General features: G+C 37.5%; 1 protein-coding gene across 1 annotated transcript; it reads right to left on the bottom strand.

Annotated features, from left to right (window-relative positions):
• Positions 1–1,367: 1,367 nt before the first annotated feature.
• LOC130905759 (ectonucleoside triphosphate diphosphohydrolase 2-like) lies at positions 1,368–15,417 on the bottom strand. Its single transcript, XM_057819408.1, has 9 exons — positions 15,301–15,417; positions 14,634–14,751; positions 10,477–10,627; positions 9,748–9,907; positions 7,578–7,805; positions 6,296–6,565; positions 6,060–6,179; positions 1,715–1,849; positions 1,368–1,626 (listed from the first exon to the last, which is right to left on the bottom strand). The coding sequence occupies exons 1-9, from the start codon at positions 15,415–15,417 to the stop codon at positions 1,411–1,413; spliced, it is 1,515 nt and encodes a 504-aa protein (XP_057675391.1). The 3' UTR covers positions 1,368–1,410.
• Between the last annotated feature and the right edge of the window lie 2,388 nt (positions 15,418–17,805).

The raw sequence follows: 17,805 nt of genomic DNA, 5'->3' as shown, positions 1-17,805 counted from the left end.
AGGTGGCGCTCATATTGAACATGAATGAAAATCTGTCATAGAATCAACAAATATTTGTACTTTCCTTTGTAAATTTAACCAATAAAACTTATGATCTTCAACATAAAGTGTATTTAGTTTCATCAAGATCCATCAAGTAGTTTCCGGGATATGGGCATTTAGAATGGGGTCAACCATTTTGGAACACCCTGTACATTAACAAGGAATAAGTACAAATGACTTACATTATGCACAGTGAATGGAATATATTTTGACGATAAGGCAAACATAATAGCAAAAAAAAAATAATAATAATAATAATAATTACAAGGAAATAAATAAGTAGCCTTGCATAAATGAACAAAAATAAGTCCAAAGTGCACATTAACATGGAAGATGTTCTGAACCTCCGCCGTTCTGGCCCACTTTCACCCCTGATTGGACGTCTATTGCCGTCAATCACATCCAATGAGTTAACTATATCATGGCATTCCTCATGCACACACTGCTTCCTATAGTGATAATTGGCGAGGCTATTATAATTTATATAAAATTATTTAAAAATTATATTTATAAATTATAATAAACACTAACCCTAAACCCAGTCAAACTTTATTCATACACCAAATTTAATAATGTTAAAATAAAAAAATAAAAAATCAAAGGAACTCAAAGTTCTTTACATATATACAAATCACCTTCTTCTGCCACTCATCCACAAGGACCCCCCCCCCCACACACACACACACACACACACAAAAAACACTTATCATCTTAGTCCTCTGCGGTGACTAAGAACCAAAAACATGCCTAAATGCATCCAATGATTATGGATCAATTATGGATGGTGGTTTCTTTACTTTATTTCAATAAATTTAAACTAAAAACATTACCTGCATAATTTTAATTTAATCAATGAACAAAAAAAGTCTTATGTAAACACATGATTATCTTAAGGTTAAATGGGTTAAATTAGACAAAGTCTGTGGCAGACTTTTCTTTTTACTTGAAAGGTGTTCATTACAACTGTGAACTTTGAATTATAACTGTACAGACACCATAATTTCCACATTTCTAATAACATAACAAAACCATAATACAATTGAATCCAGCTGAGAAAAGGGTTGTGTTGCTGAACCAGAGTTGTCTCACAGTAATATTTTAGAAACATATTTATCATCGTGCTCTGTGCTGTATGTACAGCATATAGTATATACGTGTATTACCTTATACTTTATGTGTTGTCCACCAGGGACATTACATATAAAGTATTTATAAGTAAAATTATAGTAACACTTATGTCTACTGTGAGACAGAAGTTTCTTTGAAAGCAAGTTTGAGGTCCTTCAACAAAGTTTAAAACACTAATCAATTTCACTTCCATATATAAATCCAGGAAGCCCCATTGATTTCTTTTTGCACTTCACAGGTCTAGATGGCTCTGTCATTGAGTCTTCTCTTTTGCCACTCCCAGGCTCGCAGTGCAATGAAGACCAGAGAAGTTAGCAAGACCATCACAAAAAGAATTGTGAGGCTTTCCCATATGCCCGGTGCTAATGCCTTCCACGTTCTAACTTTTTCTGCCGGGAGCAAATTACTCAGGCTCAACATGTAGCCAAGAGCCCATCCAACTGAGGTGTCCCCAGCCTGCAGGATCAAGAACAAAATATGCTTGAAATACATGCTTTCACTTTCTTGTTGACAATGTAGCATTTACGATAAGGAAAACTATCACCTTCTTCTTAAAAGAAATACGTGAGAATGAATTTTCATCAAAGCTGTATCCGTTGAGAAGAAGAACCTTGACAAACACAGAAGAAGCACAATAGTCGCTCAGGCGAGATGCTTGATCTGGAGCAAGAGCCAGCATCTAAATAAATTTAAAGGAACAATATGAGATAGCATTAGTGTATAATTGATATTTTTTATTACACTATCAGTACAGATACGGCACTAAAAGGACATCATCGGTATTGGGGACAACAGTGGTACCTCGACATATGATCTTTTCGACATCCAACGTAAAATTTGACAAGTCATTTGTCTCGACATATGACGGCATGCTCGAACTACAGCGATTTATGACAGCGTCACAACTTCATTTTCCCGCAAGATGGACGCACGGCGGATTTACTTGTGGGAGAAATCAACATGGTCCCAAGAAAGTTAGTGCAGGTGGTGAAAAAAGGAAAATGGTGACGCTTACTATTGAAATTAAGAAAGAAATAATATGAAAATATGGTGTGCGCGTCAGTGAACCGGCTCAACTATACGGCTGTGCGGAATGTGTCTACGATTTGTGCACTGTCATTTACCGACCACCCAAGTACAACAAAGATTTTTTAAGTGACTTTGCTGAATTCTTGGCTGAAATTTTACCAAAATATGATTGTGTCCTTATTCTTGGGGATTTTAACATTCATGTCTGTTGCCCTGATGAGCCAATCTCCGGCAGCTTCTTAAATGTTATTGACTCTTTTAATCCTTTCCAATCAGTGGTCGGACCTACCCATCAACTCAGCCACACGCTTGATTTGGTGCTATCACATGGGTTTTGTGTGTCCAATCTGAACATTCATGATGCAGTATTTTCAGACCACATGCCCATTGTATTTGACGTTCCTACTCGGCAGGAAGCTAAACTGTGCGCACCCCCGAAACCCTGTCGCACATTCAACTCCTCCACTCCAGCTCTTTTTACATCGACTTTTTGGGATATTGCCAACGATCTCCCTCTCTCACCCGAGTGTTTAAATGCTGACGAGCTGGTTGCTTCTTTTAATACTGTTTGCTTACGAACACTGGACACGATCGCTCCCCTAAAAAATCGGCATGTCAAACCAGCACCGGAGCCCTGGCTTAATGACGTCACTCGCGCCGCCAGACGAGAGTGCAGGAGAGCGGAGCGCACTTGGAAAAACGACAAGCTGCGCGTTTCCCGGGAGATCTTAAAAGACTGCTTGGTAAAATATCAGAGGACTGTGAAAGCTGAGAAGCACAAGTACCTCTCGCAAATTATTGCTAGTAGTAATAATCCCCGTGCTCTCTTCAAAACTATCAATTATGTCCTCGATGCTCCAATTTCCCTAGATCCTACCGCACTGAATGAAAACCTTAGCGCTTTCTTCAGTTTTTTATTGACAAAGTTGCTACAATTAGAGCCTGTATTTCACCATTTTGCAATGATCCTTCTCTTCCCATGCGCTGTTCGTCTGTTTTTGCGCAGTTTGAGCAAGTTTCTCCTTCTTTTGTCATTGTCAAAGACATTGTTAGTAATATCAAGCCCTCAGGTTCCCCCTCCGATGTAATTCCCCCTCGCCTATTTAAAGAGGTTTTTGACATCATTGGCCCACACGTCTTAAAAATTATTAACTGTAGTCTCCTTACTGGCACAATGCCATGTGACTTTAAGCAGGCAGTAGTACAACCTTTATTGAAGAAAAGAGGCCTAGACTCCACCCTCTGTTCAAATTTTAGGCCAATTTCTCATTTTCCATATATTTCTAAAATACTTGAAAAGGTTATCTATAGTCAGCTGCTACCGTTCCTTGAAGAAAACCAGATTTTGGAACCATTCCAGTCTGGTTTTAAATCCGTCCACAGCACTGAGTTGGCACTTTTAAGGATATCAAATGATATACTTTTGGCAACAGACTTTGGCAAGTTGGTTGTTTTAGTTCTTTTAGATTTATCTGCAGCATTTGATACCGTAGACCCTGAGATTTTAATTTCTTGTCTCGAACACAGTGTGGGTATTCAAGGTATCGCTCTTGAATGGTTCAAGCCGTATCTAAATGAACAGAGTTTTTCTGTGAAAATGGGCAATTTTATGTCCAAAAATACATCACTTCCACACGGGGTTCCCCAGGGATCTGTCCTCGGCCCTCTTTTATTTTCGCTTTATTTATTGCCTCTTGGTTCTGTTTTTAGGAAACATGGTGTTTTATTTAATTTGTATGCTGATGACTGTCAGATCTATTTTCCAATGGCACAAAATGGCACGTTCTGTCAACTCATTGAATGCCTCAGCGACATAAAGTCGTGGCTTTCCCTTAATTTTTTAAGTTTGAATGACAGCAAGACTGAAGTCATGGTGTTCAGACCAAGTAGCCAGGCCTCCCTGAATGTTGACCTCGTTTCATTGTCTCCATTTCTTAAGAACTTTGTCAAAAATCTAGGGGTCCAATTTGATTCTGATTTTAAATTTGAGAAGCAGATTTCTTGCGTTGTATGTGACTGTTTTTATCAGCTTCGCCAGATTGCTAAGGTGAAATCTATTGTTTCACGCTCTGATTTGGAGAAATTGATCCATACTTTTGTCATAACTCGGCTGGATTATGGTAAATCTTTGTATGCAGGCGTCGGTCAGGCTACACTGGCCCGTCTACAACTTGTGCAAAACTCTGCTGCTCGATTCCCAACTAAAACCCGCAGGCGCAAACATATCACCCCGATTTTAGCATCTCTTCACTGGCTCCCAGTACATTACCAAATACATTTTAAGATATTATTATTTGTTTTAAAATGTTTGAATAATCTTGCGCCGCCATATCTGTCAGAACTGCTTCAGCCTTACAGTCCAACCAGAACCCTCGGATCAGCTGACCACCTGCTTCTAGAAGTCCCAAGATCAAGGCTGAAGCTTAGGGGTGACCGTGCATTTGCAGTGATGGCGCCCAGGCTGTGGAAACAATTACCACTTAGTATTAGACAGGCCCCTTCACTCACGGATTTTAAATCACGCCTTTAAACATTTTATTTTTCTTCAGCTTTTAATGTGCAATGACTGTTTGTTTATTTTATTTTTATGTGTTTGTTTTATCTTTGAAAGTTAACTTATTTTGCTGTTTTATGGTATGTAAAGCACTTTGGACTGCTTGGCGGATTTTTAAAATGTGCTATACAAATAAAGTTGATTGATTGATTGATTGATTGATTGATTGATTGATTGATTGATTAATTGATTTATTTCGAGGACAACTCTCTTTATTTTATTATCATTGTAACATCGGCAAGGAAGTCACCAGCTTCATCAGGTTTTTAATCATTTATTTCCGAACTTGAGCAACACAACAGGCTACTGTCCGCCTTAGCCGACGGCAACAATTACAGAACATGAAATGAGAAAGTAAAAGCTTCCCACTCTAACGCACCACTCTTACTCTGTCGTCAGTCACACGGTGTGTTCAGAAACAGCATGCAAAACACAACTGCCACATTAGAACCAAATTTGTTACATTATTATTATTATTATATTATTCCCATTTGTATTTATAATTTCTTTGTTTTGTTATGTGTAATTGCTATTCGTCATTGTACCTGCAGTATTTATTAAGGATTTAGCATAGGTTTCGACATACGACCATTTCAACTTACAAACCAGGTCCTGGAACAAATTAAATTCGTATGTAGAGGTACCACTGTACTTAGAAATAACATGCCGATGCTATGCAATATGTACTCTTCGATATTTAGTTACCAATCGCTAGACAACCTACCCAAGGTGTCCACCAGCTTCACATGCTGCTGCTAAAAAACTACCAATTATTGCCTTTCCCAAAATGATGATAGTCTACAATGTGGAATATCATTGAGTTTATCACTAATAGATGTCCAATCTATTTGAATTGGAGGCAGAGTGGAAACAAATGAATATTTGTTCATCCGCTGCAGAAAAGTTTTGGATGTCTAGCACGTTCAATGGCAGGCAATGAGTTAGGCAGTGTCTGACCATGCCATGATAGCAATAAGTTACATTCAAGGGAGTATGCAGTAATTTTGTTCAAAATTTTAAAAATTATATTTTTTCAAATAACGTGGTATTGGTACAGTATCGGTATCGGCTATACCACACAGCCGGCTATCAGAATCAGTATCAGGAGCCAAAAAATGGTATCGAATGGTACCCAAATTTTCTACACTGCTGAATTAAATTTTTTAAAAATCCATCTCATATTGTCATAGATTTCGAAATGCATTTTTTTACCAATACATAGCACATGTGAAGATGTCAGACATTAAAAATAGGTATTAATGGACACTATCAATCACAAATAAAACACTAAGCTACACCACATTACCTGCGAAAAACTCATCTTGCATACTGATTTAGCAGCTTCTTCCATTTGTATGGGAGTACTAACAGAGATTCCAGTAATGCGCTGCAGGAAGGCGTGAATGTAGAAGAAAGCTGAAAATGCCTGTTTAATGCAGAAAGGTGCACGAATCAAACAAGTGAGACAATTGCAAGCACATGTAATACTGTAAGTTGTTGCAATTGGTTTGTATTTGCATAGAATATGTCACCAATTCTTACCATGAAGCTACCAGTCACATTGGGCTGAAACACTTTATCGAAGGAGCAGTGAGAGAATGGACATGTGTCGAAGGAGAACATCTCTGACACATTGCCTACACATTGCTCATAATGTCCACTACCGAGTATTAGCATAGTGTCCTGTGCTTTGTAGCCACTTGGTTTGTACTTCGCAGTACATGGAGAGTTGAATATACTTTCCAGATGTACTTTTACTGAAGAGTCAATTGGATGGCATGGGTGGGTAACTGATATGGAATATCCCTGAGACTGAAACAGAGAGGGATGGATTGAGAACTTTACTCGCCTGTTTTCCAAATACATTATATAGCAATAAACAAAAATACAATGCACACTTGATTCATTAAATCATGATTGTCCCATCAACATGATAACACTGAATAATTATGTAATCCCAAAACATTTTTTAATCTTACAATATACTGTAAATATACCAGTATGTTGTTGTTGCTGTTTTTTTCATCATGCAATTTTAGGCTAGTTTCATACTGCAGGTCTTAATGCACAATTCTGATTTTTTTTGGTCATATCTGTTTTTTTGGCGTGCCCATTAAAACTGCCTTTGTCCACTGAGCCCGTTCAAGTACCACGCATGCGCACTAATTCACAGTCCGAGATGTGCTGTGCACGCAGGAGCATCAAAACAAATGCTGGCTCAATGTTGTTCTAGGGTGATCATACTTTGATGTCCAAAAAGAGACATAAATAACAGACATAAATAATCCCCGTTTAGTCTTATATTCAAAGTTTTTATGGATTGATAGCATGCACGCACTGTGCGTCCATGACGAACACATATAAGTAATCTTGAAATATTGCTCATTTGGAGCACAGTAAAAAAAACGAGCACCCCCCCCCCCCCCCGACACACACACACATTCTATTTTTTTTTTTTAATGACTGTTGTCAGTCTTGCCTCTTCCCTAAAAGCCACATTCTAGCTAGGCGCTAATGCTAATGCACAGCGCCATCACTAACATAGCGCCATGTCTCTCTCACTCTTTGCTGGCGTAATTGCTGCATGAATTCCGATTTGGGGGACTTGCCAGTTCAGATGGCAGCCACATTCTGGAAAAATGTGGCCCTGCTCGGATTTTAATCACATATGAAAGTGACTTAGATCGGATTTAAAATGGTCCACTTTTATGCGACCTGTCCCAATCAGATCGTCAAGTTAATGCCTGACTTGAGTCGGAAAAACACGAAAAAATCGGATTTGTGCATTAAGACCTGCTTTATGAGCCTAGCCTTATTGAAGTACCTTGACAATGTGAGCCAGCAGTCTCTTAAGAACTTGATCCTGCCCGTAGCAGAGGAAGCTGTGCGTGTACAAAGAATATTCTTGGCCATACAGGCGTAGCTTCATCATGTCCTTCTCATCCTCCACTTGCTCCTTAGTCACAAATGTTATCTGGGTGGATGCACCACCAAAATCGAGGGCCCCAACTGTTGGCCTGCCAGAGCTGAGCCACCGCCCAACAAATCCATACTAGAAAGAAATTATAGATCAGGGAGACATTTTGGCGTTCATTTTTTAAAAAAAGTGGCAATCCAATCCACACTGTTCATATCCACGACCACAAGTCATAAGTCATCAGTTGAACCTCATCCCACTGAGTTGCTTTAGCAGTGGTAGTTTGGCGGTAGAGCTAAAAAAAAAATTAATATATATATATTTTTTTAAACATTTTTATTATTGTTTATTTTAAATTGTATTTATTTAAAAAAAAAAAAAATAAATAAAACAAAACAAAACAATAAACACACATGTAAAACTTGTGGCAGATTAGCACCATCACTTTTCTTTCAAGGTAAGGTCATATATCAGGAGCTGGGAGGGTAATCACCATAGGTGGAGTTTGACTTTTGTGGAAGAGGGGGCAAAAAAGTTGATGAACCCAAAAGCTAGGTGTGTGTGCATGTTCGTGCATGTGTCTTACCTAGTGGAGAAGTAGACGTTGCATCCTTTTTGACTGAATATTCCAGCCAAGAACATTTATAATAATTAGGGCTGTCAAAATTATCGCATTAATGGGCGGTAATTAATTTTTTAAATTAATCACGTTAAAATAGTTGACGCATTTAACGCACATGCCCTGCTCAAACACATTAAAATGACAGCACAGTGTCATGTCCATTTGGTACTTGTGTTTTTTGGTGTTTTGTCGCCCTCTGCTGGCACTTGGGTGAGACTGATTTTATGGGTTTCAGCACCATGAGCATTGTGTAATTATTGACATCAACAATGGTGACCTACTAGTTTATTTTTTTGTTTGAAAATTTTACAAATTTTATTAAAACGAAAACATTAAGAGGGGTTTTAATATAAAATGTCTAAAACTTGTAATAACATTTATCTTCTAAGAACTACAAGTCTTTCTATCCATGGATCGCTTTAACATAATGTTAATGTTAATGCCATCTTGTTGATTTATTGTTGTAATAAACAAATACAGTACTTATGTACAGTATGTTGAATGTATATATCTGTCTTGTGTCTTATCTTTCCATTCCAACAATAATTTACAGAAAAATATGACATATTTTATAGATGGTTTGAATTGCAATTATTTACGATTAATTAATTTTTAAGATGTGATTAACTCGATTAAAAATTTTAATCGTTTGACAGCCCTAATAATAATATGTTGTAAATTAGTGTTTTTTTTGTATTTCCCATCATTTTTTAGGGGAATTCTAAATCAGGCTGCTTAGGAGAGCTTAACTTTTGCTAGCCAAGATCGTCGTCCATTGAATATGCTACACTCGGTGGTGTCTCTGTTGTACAATTAACGTCTTAACGGCTCACCATTTTGGCTTGCTTTCCGGCATTTCCTGGTCCACATCTTCAATCCTTGGTTCTGGCTCAGTAGTTGTTTTCGCTTTTGAAAGCTTAGGTTTGAAAAAATTACGTATATCTATCTTGCCTCTTCTGTCCTTTTTGTTGTTGTTTTTTTTTGGTGGGGCTAAGCAAAGCAAATGACCATCTCTAAGGTGCTAGTCATATGATATACCGTACTGTATTTGAAAAATAATTTTGAACCATTATAAAAATATATTTTTTCATTTCATTCATTTTTGTTGCTGGTTTTATTGCTTTACAACTTTTATAGACAACGTTTTACTAGCAAAGTCTTAATTTTAAATTCATATATTGTAAAGTCAATATCATGCAATGACATTCTTGGCCACCAGGGAGAACTATGCCCCCTCTTGATTTCCGTTTATGGTAATTATAGGTTGCTGGTGCAAACAATAGATAGTCATAAATGTTGCTCTAATGCTGTTTAGATGTATGAAACTTGTGCTTGGAAGAACTTGTGTAGCCAAACAAAACAAAGCATTGACACTAATATCAGTATTAAGACTGCAATAAGTGAAGTTAAAAAAAAAATACAATTAGTCAAACTATTAATGATTTTTACACTTACCTTGATGAAATTCTCTAACAGGTAGTTTACAGTGACCCAACCATACGCCCCCTCCTCTTGACCAGACAAAATGGTGGCCCCTTGGTAGTTGAAAGGGTATGACTGGATTTTACGGCCAACTTCTTGCAAAATTTGATCAGAATACTCTGGATTGGAAATACTGGGAGAGTGAAAATTTAATAGTACAGTATTTTCAATTGCTGCCATGCAATCAAATGTGTTTGATTTCAGTGATCAAAATAATTCTATACATTTGTAATTAGAACCAGATGCAGTTCAGGACCTAAAAGGGTTAGAACTAACAATGTAACAGCAACATTAACTCTTAAGCAATTGATCCATCCAATTTCTACCCCGGTAACACTTATTTGGGCAATGGGTGTGCTGGAGCCTATTCAGGGCGAGAGAAAAGATATTGTACTTCCTGGGAGTTTGTCTCACATACTAAAATGTATGTTAGGGCAATAGAGGACAACATTTTGTGGACATGTTGTTTTTAGTGTGAATTGTTGTTTGTCTATATTTTCTCTTTGATTAACTGGTGACAAATCCAGTTTGTACACTGTCCTCTGCCCACAATCAGTTAGGTTAGACGCCAGTTTGCCTATAGCCATGATGAGGAAAAGCGGAGGAGGAAAAAAATTGATGGGTATCCTAGATATTCACTCTAAGAAAAAGCAATGCAAATTCCTATCTGAACCACACAGATAATCACAAAAACTGACTCACTGCAAAAGCCTCATGCCAGCTGTGGCACCCAGGTATACAGGTGTGGCCCTGTGTCTGTGGGCAGGAACGTCATTCACTGCCTGGTCCAGACATTCCTCCAAGCTCTGCCCTGCTGCTCCCTGTTTTCCTGCATAGCTGGATATCCCACCTCCTGAAAGAGTATAAGCCTTTCGTGTTGTGAATTGAGCGTGATGTCATACATGCCACCATTAACACAATTGGACAAACTTTTTATACATCTACAGCAGTGATCCCATACCTGTCAAGTTGTACGGTTTGGTGTAATATTTACAAGTGAGCACTGATTTTTAAATGTGAATGCCGTACGTTCTAAATCTGTACGTTTTTTGTGCATTACGCTTTTTCTTTCTCCGTTCTGATTTTGTCACCGTTTCGGCAACGAGACAATGTGCGTTACTATGCGTTACAACGTTGGTTGAATGACGCGAGAAAAGTCAAGAGACGCGGAGAGAGAAGAGTGTTTGTTGTGACGCTGTAGCAAACGTGATGCTAGGCTAGATGGCTCCAATATTTCATGACTGTAGCTGACAGCCTTCAATCTACGCCTAGATATCACATGCATATAGAACTACATGCGAAATGACACGCTCGGCGGCGTTGGTAAACAGCCGCCATCTTAAAGCGGTAGACTTCTCAGAAAGGCTCTGTTGTGGAGAACCTTTCTGGCGAACCAAAGTAACTTTTTATCTAAAATACTCCTAAATCGGCAAAATCTTGACTTGAATCTATCTTTAACTGATGAAACAGTTTTGAAACTTTCACATGTCGAAAGTAGACAGAAGGGAACTAATGCAAAAACGGGCGCGATTTTAACAACTTTAACAGTTGATTCACAACATTAAATGACTTCCAAACAGCAAAGGTTACTTTTTTTTTTTTTTTTTTAATAAAATGAAAAAAAAACATGAAAGGTAACACCAGTTACTTTGCCAAGCAACTAATTACTCTTACATTCAGGTTACTCAATTACTTTTTGGGAGAAGTCATTTGTAACAGTAATTAATTACTTTTCAAAGTAAGATTAACAACACTGGTCATAAAGTCTGCAGAATGAAAAGTGACGAAAGGGGAGATTTTATTCTGCCAATTTGTTGCCGAACACAGTTTGCCTACAACTATTGCTGATTACTTCTCAGAATTAGCAAAACAAATGTTCCCTGACTCAAAGATTGCATCGGTAAGTTCATTTTATCAATTGATCTTTTTCATATATAATTGGTCACACTAATGAACTGCCTTCAAGTTAAACTGATTTGCGAGCTGAAGTGCCATGAAGTGCAGCCATCAAGACATGATAGAAATTGCCAAAAGTGCTACATACAATTATAACAAAAGTCACTGTTAAATTTTAGTAATCATGATGTAGTTGAAGATATTGATTTTTCTTTGATTGCACCAGGTTATATATTACAATATTACCAATAAATTCATACTATTTTAAAAATTGAGTTTTATTTTTGTTTCATATAGCACGCTGTATACAACGTAAGATTAGTCACCAATTTGTAAGGGCATACTTCACTATTTGTAAGATTTCAAACGGCCTCGGGTTGACAGGTATGTCAGATCCCCAACCACCGGGCCAGTCGTTCTTTGGCTTATTTGCTACCTTATTTGTTAAGGACCCCAATCTGGCCTGTGTCTCTTGAAACATCAATATACCAGTCTACTCTATAGATATAATAATAAAACTGTAAACTGGAAGTTGTCATTGAAATCCATTGAACTACCATCTAGGATCTATATATTATATCTATCTGCGCTTGTTCTCGATAAGACGTAGGCGCATCAGATTTGTTCTTGAAAATAATAAATCCACACGTTAGCGAAGATGGCCGTAAAACAGGTGACTTTGGACAGGTTTTTACGGGGAAAAGGCCATCTGCTGAGCCATAACAGGACCCTACAACCAGTGTTAATCCTGTTTTAAAAAACTAATTAGTTACAGTTACAAATTACTTCTCCCAACAGGTAATTGAGTTAGTAACTCAGTTACCTCATCGCAATAGTGATTAGTTACTCAGTAAAGTAACTGATGTTACTTTTCATGTTCAACACATTATTACATTATACATTGTATAAACATCTTTCACATAAAAGATATTAATATTTTATCTGATTGAATTAAAACTCTACATATAGTATTTTAGAACATTTGGTATTTATTTGGATCAAATATATCAGTCTGTTAAGAAAACACAAATGTAAACTGACCGTTAATTCCATCATCCTGTAAAGTAACAATATTAAATATTGAAAATAATTCAAGTACAAAAACTTCGGTAAAAGGACTCATTCTTGCCAGAACAAGATCCGGCACCTCTTGATTATGGCCTCCCTGTGTTCCGGGACTTATTTGGGCAAATCTGGCACCTCTAGTGTATAGAAAAATAATAATAATATGAAAACGTTTTTATAAAATCTATAAAATAAAATAATAATATACATAAATTCATTGACAGAACCAATCCCAAGAATTGCATGTTGTTTATAAAAATTTCACGTCATTTGAAAGAGTTGGAGATTTGTTGATGCACTGAAAAGCTGGACCAACAAATCACGCTCCTGACATTAAAAAAACTGTCTTTACTTTACTGTCTTTTTTCAAAAAGAAGGAAGATGGTTCAAAACGAGTCGGAAAAGCAACAACCGGTGATGAGGGCAGCTGCAGCGATCACGCTAACGGGGAGGACCGGGTACAGCAGGAAGCTAGCGCTTCAGCAGCTAGCCAAGTTCGCGGACAGCCAGTCAAGCTGGGGCAGGAGGCTGGTATTGGGTAGCAGCTGGTCAGGTTCAGCGCCACCTGGAGTGGGGGCTAGCTACAGCGCCAGCAGTCAACCAGGTGGACCACCAACAGCCAGAGCAAAAGGCCATTACCCTTATGGGAAATTCAGGTTTGGGCTGCACAATTTGTAAGGCGGTGGGAACTTTGGGTCCAGAGAAGAAGGGGGGGATGAAACTCGCAAAAGAATGGGTTTGTGTTATTTATTGTAATCTCAGATTTTTTTTTTTTTTTTATGTTTTACAAGATAGACCTGTTAAGAAACTAATTGCTGACTGTGTACTGTAAGTCCCACCTTTGGTTATGTGGGCAATTGCCCGTGCTGTGCAGAGTATAGCCTAAATAATAGTAAATTGTTGTCATAACATATATACCATGGATATTATCTGAAATTGAGGCTTGGAAGTCCCACAGCATGGCAAGTCGGCATTTGCGTGTTGTTTTCAGCACCGTTTTCTGCGTATGTTCTGGGACCTGTGCCCGTATCATCATCCCTGCGCTGTCATATGTACTTTGCGTTCCGGCACCTTATGATTTACAAATTAAGCACTGCCCCCAAGGGTTATCACAGGTCAAATGTCCGTCGAGTTGGTCTACCATTGAAACTGCGACATCGTTCCTATTGTTGTTGCTGGGAGTAATATTTTTTTAACTATATTCATTTTATAGTGCCTTTTGACTACTAAGCTTATTAAAAAAGATAATCATTTTTGAATATTATTTAAAGTAACTTGAAAGCCTGCGAAAATACCTCTAGTAGGGAGGGAGGGAGGGACAGAACACCACTACTCGCTACTGAAAAAAAAAAACGCCATTAGAAATGCTATTATACTCACACTGCCTAAAACCAAGTCCATTCTGCATAATATAAAAGCTAAAAGCTAGCAAACGGGCCAAAAAAAGCATATGCACTATAAGCATCATATCTCGTGGCGAACCGTATTGCTAAAGCCAAGAAATATTTCACAACTGGAGAAGAACACATTATGCCTGCGACAAAGGATAGTTGCCGTCAAGTTCTAGGTGACAATGCTGTTAAAAAAGGTCGATTCAGCTTATGGTGAGTTACATTTTCCCAGCACTTAATGTTCATTTTATGCCTGCGACCAAGGATAGTTGCTGTCAAGTTCTAGGTGAGGATGCTGTTAAAAAAGGACGATTCAGCTTATGGTGAGTTACATTTTCCCAGCACTTAATGTTCATTTTTAGCCCGTCCTATCATTTTATATTTACCGTAATTTTCTGCCACACATTGCCGGTTCGTGAAAAAAACGCCCACATCACACCAGTCCGTAGTGCAAAAAAGGTTGGGGACCACTGCTCTACAGAATAAGTATACTCAGTTTCAACCTACCCTTTGCGTGACATTCACTGTGTTGGGTGACCACACCGGTGCCATTTTGCTTATCTGCGGGCCACTTGTATACAAATAAGGACGTGTGTGAGGATCCAGCATCCAAAACAATCCCGTACTATATTTATGGAACAGATAGGTAGTTGTTAACAAGTGAATGGAGACGGTAATGCATCAGTACACAACACGTTTTTTTTTTAGCTTTATCTAATTTATACAAAAAATAGGCCCTCCATGCTGACAGCAGTGAATGAGGTTTGAATGCATTAATAAAGGGTGCATAAAAATTGAAAAAAAAAACTCGTCATAATGGTAATGTGAGTGCACTTCTACAGTATAGTTTATCAACAGTGCAGAAGTTGATATGTCAAGCTCGACATTCTTGTACTCTTTAAAAGTAGGGTAAAATGCAGGTACATTGCAATGCACCTTCAACCATTAAATTTTATTTTGAAGTTTATATGAGAACTTTAATTCAAATTGAGAACATTTTATTCATTCAAATAGCATTTTATCTGAAAGCACAGTACTTATTAATGTAGCGTATACAGCTATTCTTTCTCTTGTCCAGTGCCAGAGATTCCTCAAGGGAGCCATGTCACATTGTCTTCATGTTAACCAACTTCACACTATCACATCCAAAAATAACCTATGGGATCGACCTTACCATGAACCCGGGCGCCTTGGGAATATCTTCGCTTGGCACAGTGAGGAGCAGGACTGCGGCCAGACTAAGCAGCAACAGCACGATTAGGACAGCAGGATGAGTTTCACACTGAGCCATGATCGAGGCAAAAACGAGGCTCACTATAGATGACTGGAATACAGTATGTGTAGCCCTCAAGTTGGAGAAGTTAGTCTACCTCCTGCACTCGTTTACATTCCTGTGCAGAAAGCAACATTAAGCATTTCTGGATTTATGATCCTCCGCACGTTTCAGCTCCAAGGCTACTCGTCCTGTTGAAGGAAAAATGTTTTTACTTTGAGCCTGAGCTGATGTGGAGAGAAACCTGATGAGCATTTGTAGCTTGAAAGGAGCCTAAAATCCACGTTTTCTTGGTCCGAGGGACAAAGCACACAGTAATTCGCTCGTGAGATGAAAATAATGGATGTCTTGGACTGGCAGGGATCCACATTGTAGGTGATTGGACTGAGGAACTGCAGGGTTGCTTGTTGTTTTGGTCTTGTATTTGCATGTAAATGGGAGCTGACCTTGAGCTGGCTTGCAAATTGCATCGTCTTTTGAATGTAAAGTAAAGCTTAGAAGTAAGCTTTCCACAAAGCACAAAAATGGTGTTGATGCTGTTTAAAAAACAAATGGCTCAAATGTTAAAAAAAAAAAAAAAAGGTCGCAAAATGCTATGCATACTTTACTTAGTGTATTCATCATCTGCCATACTACAATCCAACGTGAACTGATATTAAAAACTGCATAAGGCTACCCTAATCTGCATATTGTTACAACAGAAAACGAAATGTTTTTTGGTCAAGTTACATGTTCTCTTTCAGTAATAAAAGTGATAAGTGATAAGTGGTATCACCACCCTTTTTGAAGGAAGCGACCAATTTTTTTCAAAACAATAGCGCTTCCCGTTCCAATTGCCTACTGGTCAAAGTGTTGTTGGGCATGGCACTGAACCTCAACATAGCTCCTAGTTGGCCTGGCAGCATCTTACATGGCTTCAGCCCCCTATTGTTGTACAAATCTGTGCACAAATGGATGAATGTGAGCCTATGTAAAGCACTTTTTGCATTGTGATGGTGTGCAAAATGTGCTTTAATATTTCAACATTTTCTTCTAGTATGTCATCGAATAGGTGGTCTTATTATCAGTGCAATGTAGGCCACTGGTCAAAGGCAAATTTGGCGAGGTTACGACCAAGCTTTGCTGAAGAGATGTAGGTATTACATGCAGGGGTGAAAGTGGATAGAATTTCTTGCCGGAACTCCCCGACATGAAGGTCGCCACGGAGCCAGAAATTTTATTTATATACTGTATATTATATATATATATATATATATATATATATATATATATATATATATATATATATATATATATATATATATATATATATATATATATATATATATATATATATATATATATATATATATATATATATATATATATATATTTTTTTTTTTTGTTTTTGTTTTTGTTTTTTGTTTCCTTCATTTTTTTGGGGGGGGTCAAAACTTTTAAACTACTGAAATGCAAAGAAAACTGTTTTAGACCAGTTATTTCTATAACATATACAAAAACTGATTTTCATTCAAAATTGTATTTTTTCAATGATATGCAAAATAAAAGCTAGCAAGAACAGCAATAACCCCAACCTCCATCTCCTAAATTTTATTTTCCCTCATTTCCTCACATAGTAAATGCCAAATCTCAATTTTAACTAATTAAGAACATAGGATGTATATTAAAATTGAAGTTAATGTAAATGTTTACTTTTTTTTTTTTTTTTAATAACAAAAATATAAGTAAATATACATTCAGAAAAATAAGTACAAATGACATATTATGCAGAGTGAAATGGAATATATTTTGAAAATCGCGCAAACATTGACTTTTTTAAATCATAAGGTAATGAATAAGTAGCCTAACATACAGTACAGGAACAAATATAAGTCCAAAGTGCACATTGACAGCTAACATGTTCTGAACCTCCCCAACAGAGCAAATAAAACGAAATATTATAAATAAGCCTCCTCAACTCTTTTGTTGCTCTTAAAGATTTGATCTGATTTGATTTGAATAAAATAAATAATAAATATTGATGGAAACAGATTACGCTACACAAGCACTTTATTATGCTTGTTGTTAACACTTGTGTATGTAAATCTGATGTTGGTAGATTGTTTTCTTCTTGTAGATGAAATGCATGTGTTTCATCTTAGCATTTTGTAAAAAAAATTTTTACATAGCGTTTTGACAGCCGCCGTCATATTTCCGGAATCAAAGCACTGTGTACCGGAACAGCATTCCGGCCCTGAATCTTATACCGGAACAGCCTTCCAGCCCTGAATCTTATACCGGAACTGCGTTCTGGCCCCTGAATCTTATACCTGAACTGCGTTACTGTTCTGGCCCACTTTCACCCCTGGTTACATGTTATCCATTCGCAAACATGCTGGCTAGTTTACATACTACTAGTAGGCTACT

This window comes from Corythoichthys intestinalis, chromosome 17 (genome assembly GCF_030265065.1).
Source record: "Corythoichthys intestinalis isolate RoL2023-P3 chromosome 17, ASM3026506v1, whole genome shotgun sequence".
In the NCBI taxonomy this organism is placed as follows: Eukaryota; Metazoa; Chordata; class Actinopteri; order Syngnathiformes; family Syngnathidae; genus Corythoichthys; species Corythoichthys intestinalis.
The sequence above is the reverse complement of the archived record's forward strand: the minus strand, read 5'-3'. Positions and strand labels throughout refer to the sequence as shown.

What these genes read in the sequence shown, in the direction of transcription:
- LOC130905759 (XM_057819408.1), bottom strand. Translation starts at nt 15,417, where the DNA reads ATGGCTCAGTGTGAAACTCATCCTGCTGTCCTAATCGTGCTGTTGCTG. An exon ending in GCTGGCATGAGGCTTTTGCA is followed by an intron (nt 9,908 to 10,476) that starts GTGAGTCAGTTT and finishes TCACTCTCCCAG; the next exon opens with TATTTCCAATCCAGAGTATT. An exon ending in TGCTGGCTCACATTGTCAAG is followed by an intron (nt 6,566 to 7,577) that starts GTACTTCAATAA and finishes TCTCTGTTTCAG; the next exon opens with TCTCAGGGATATTCCATATC.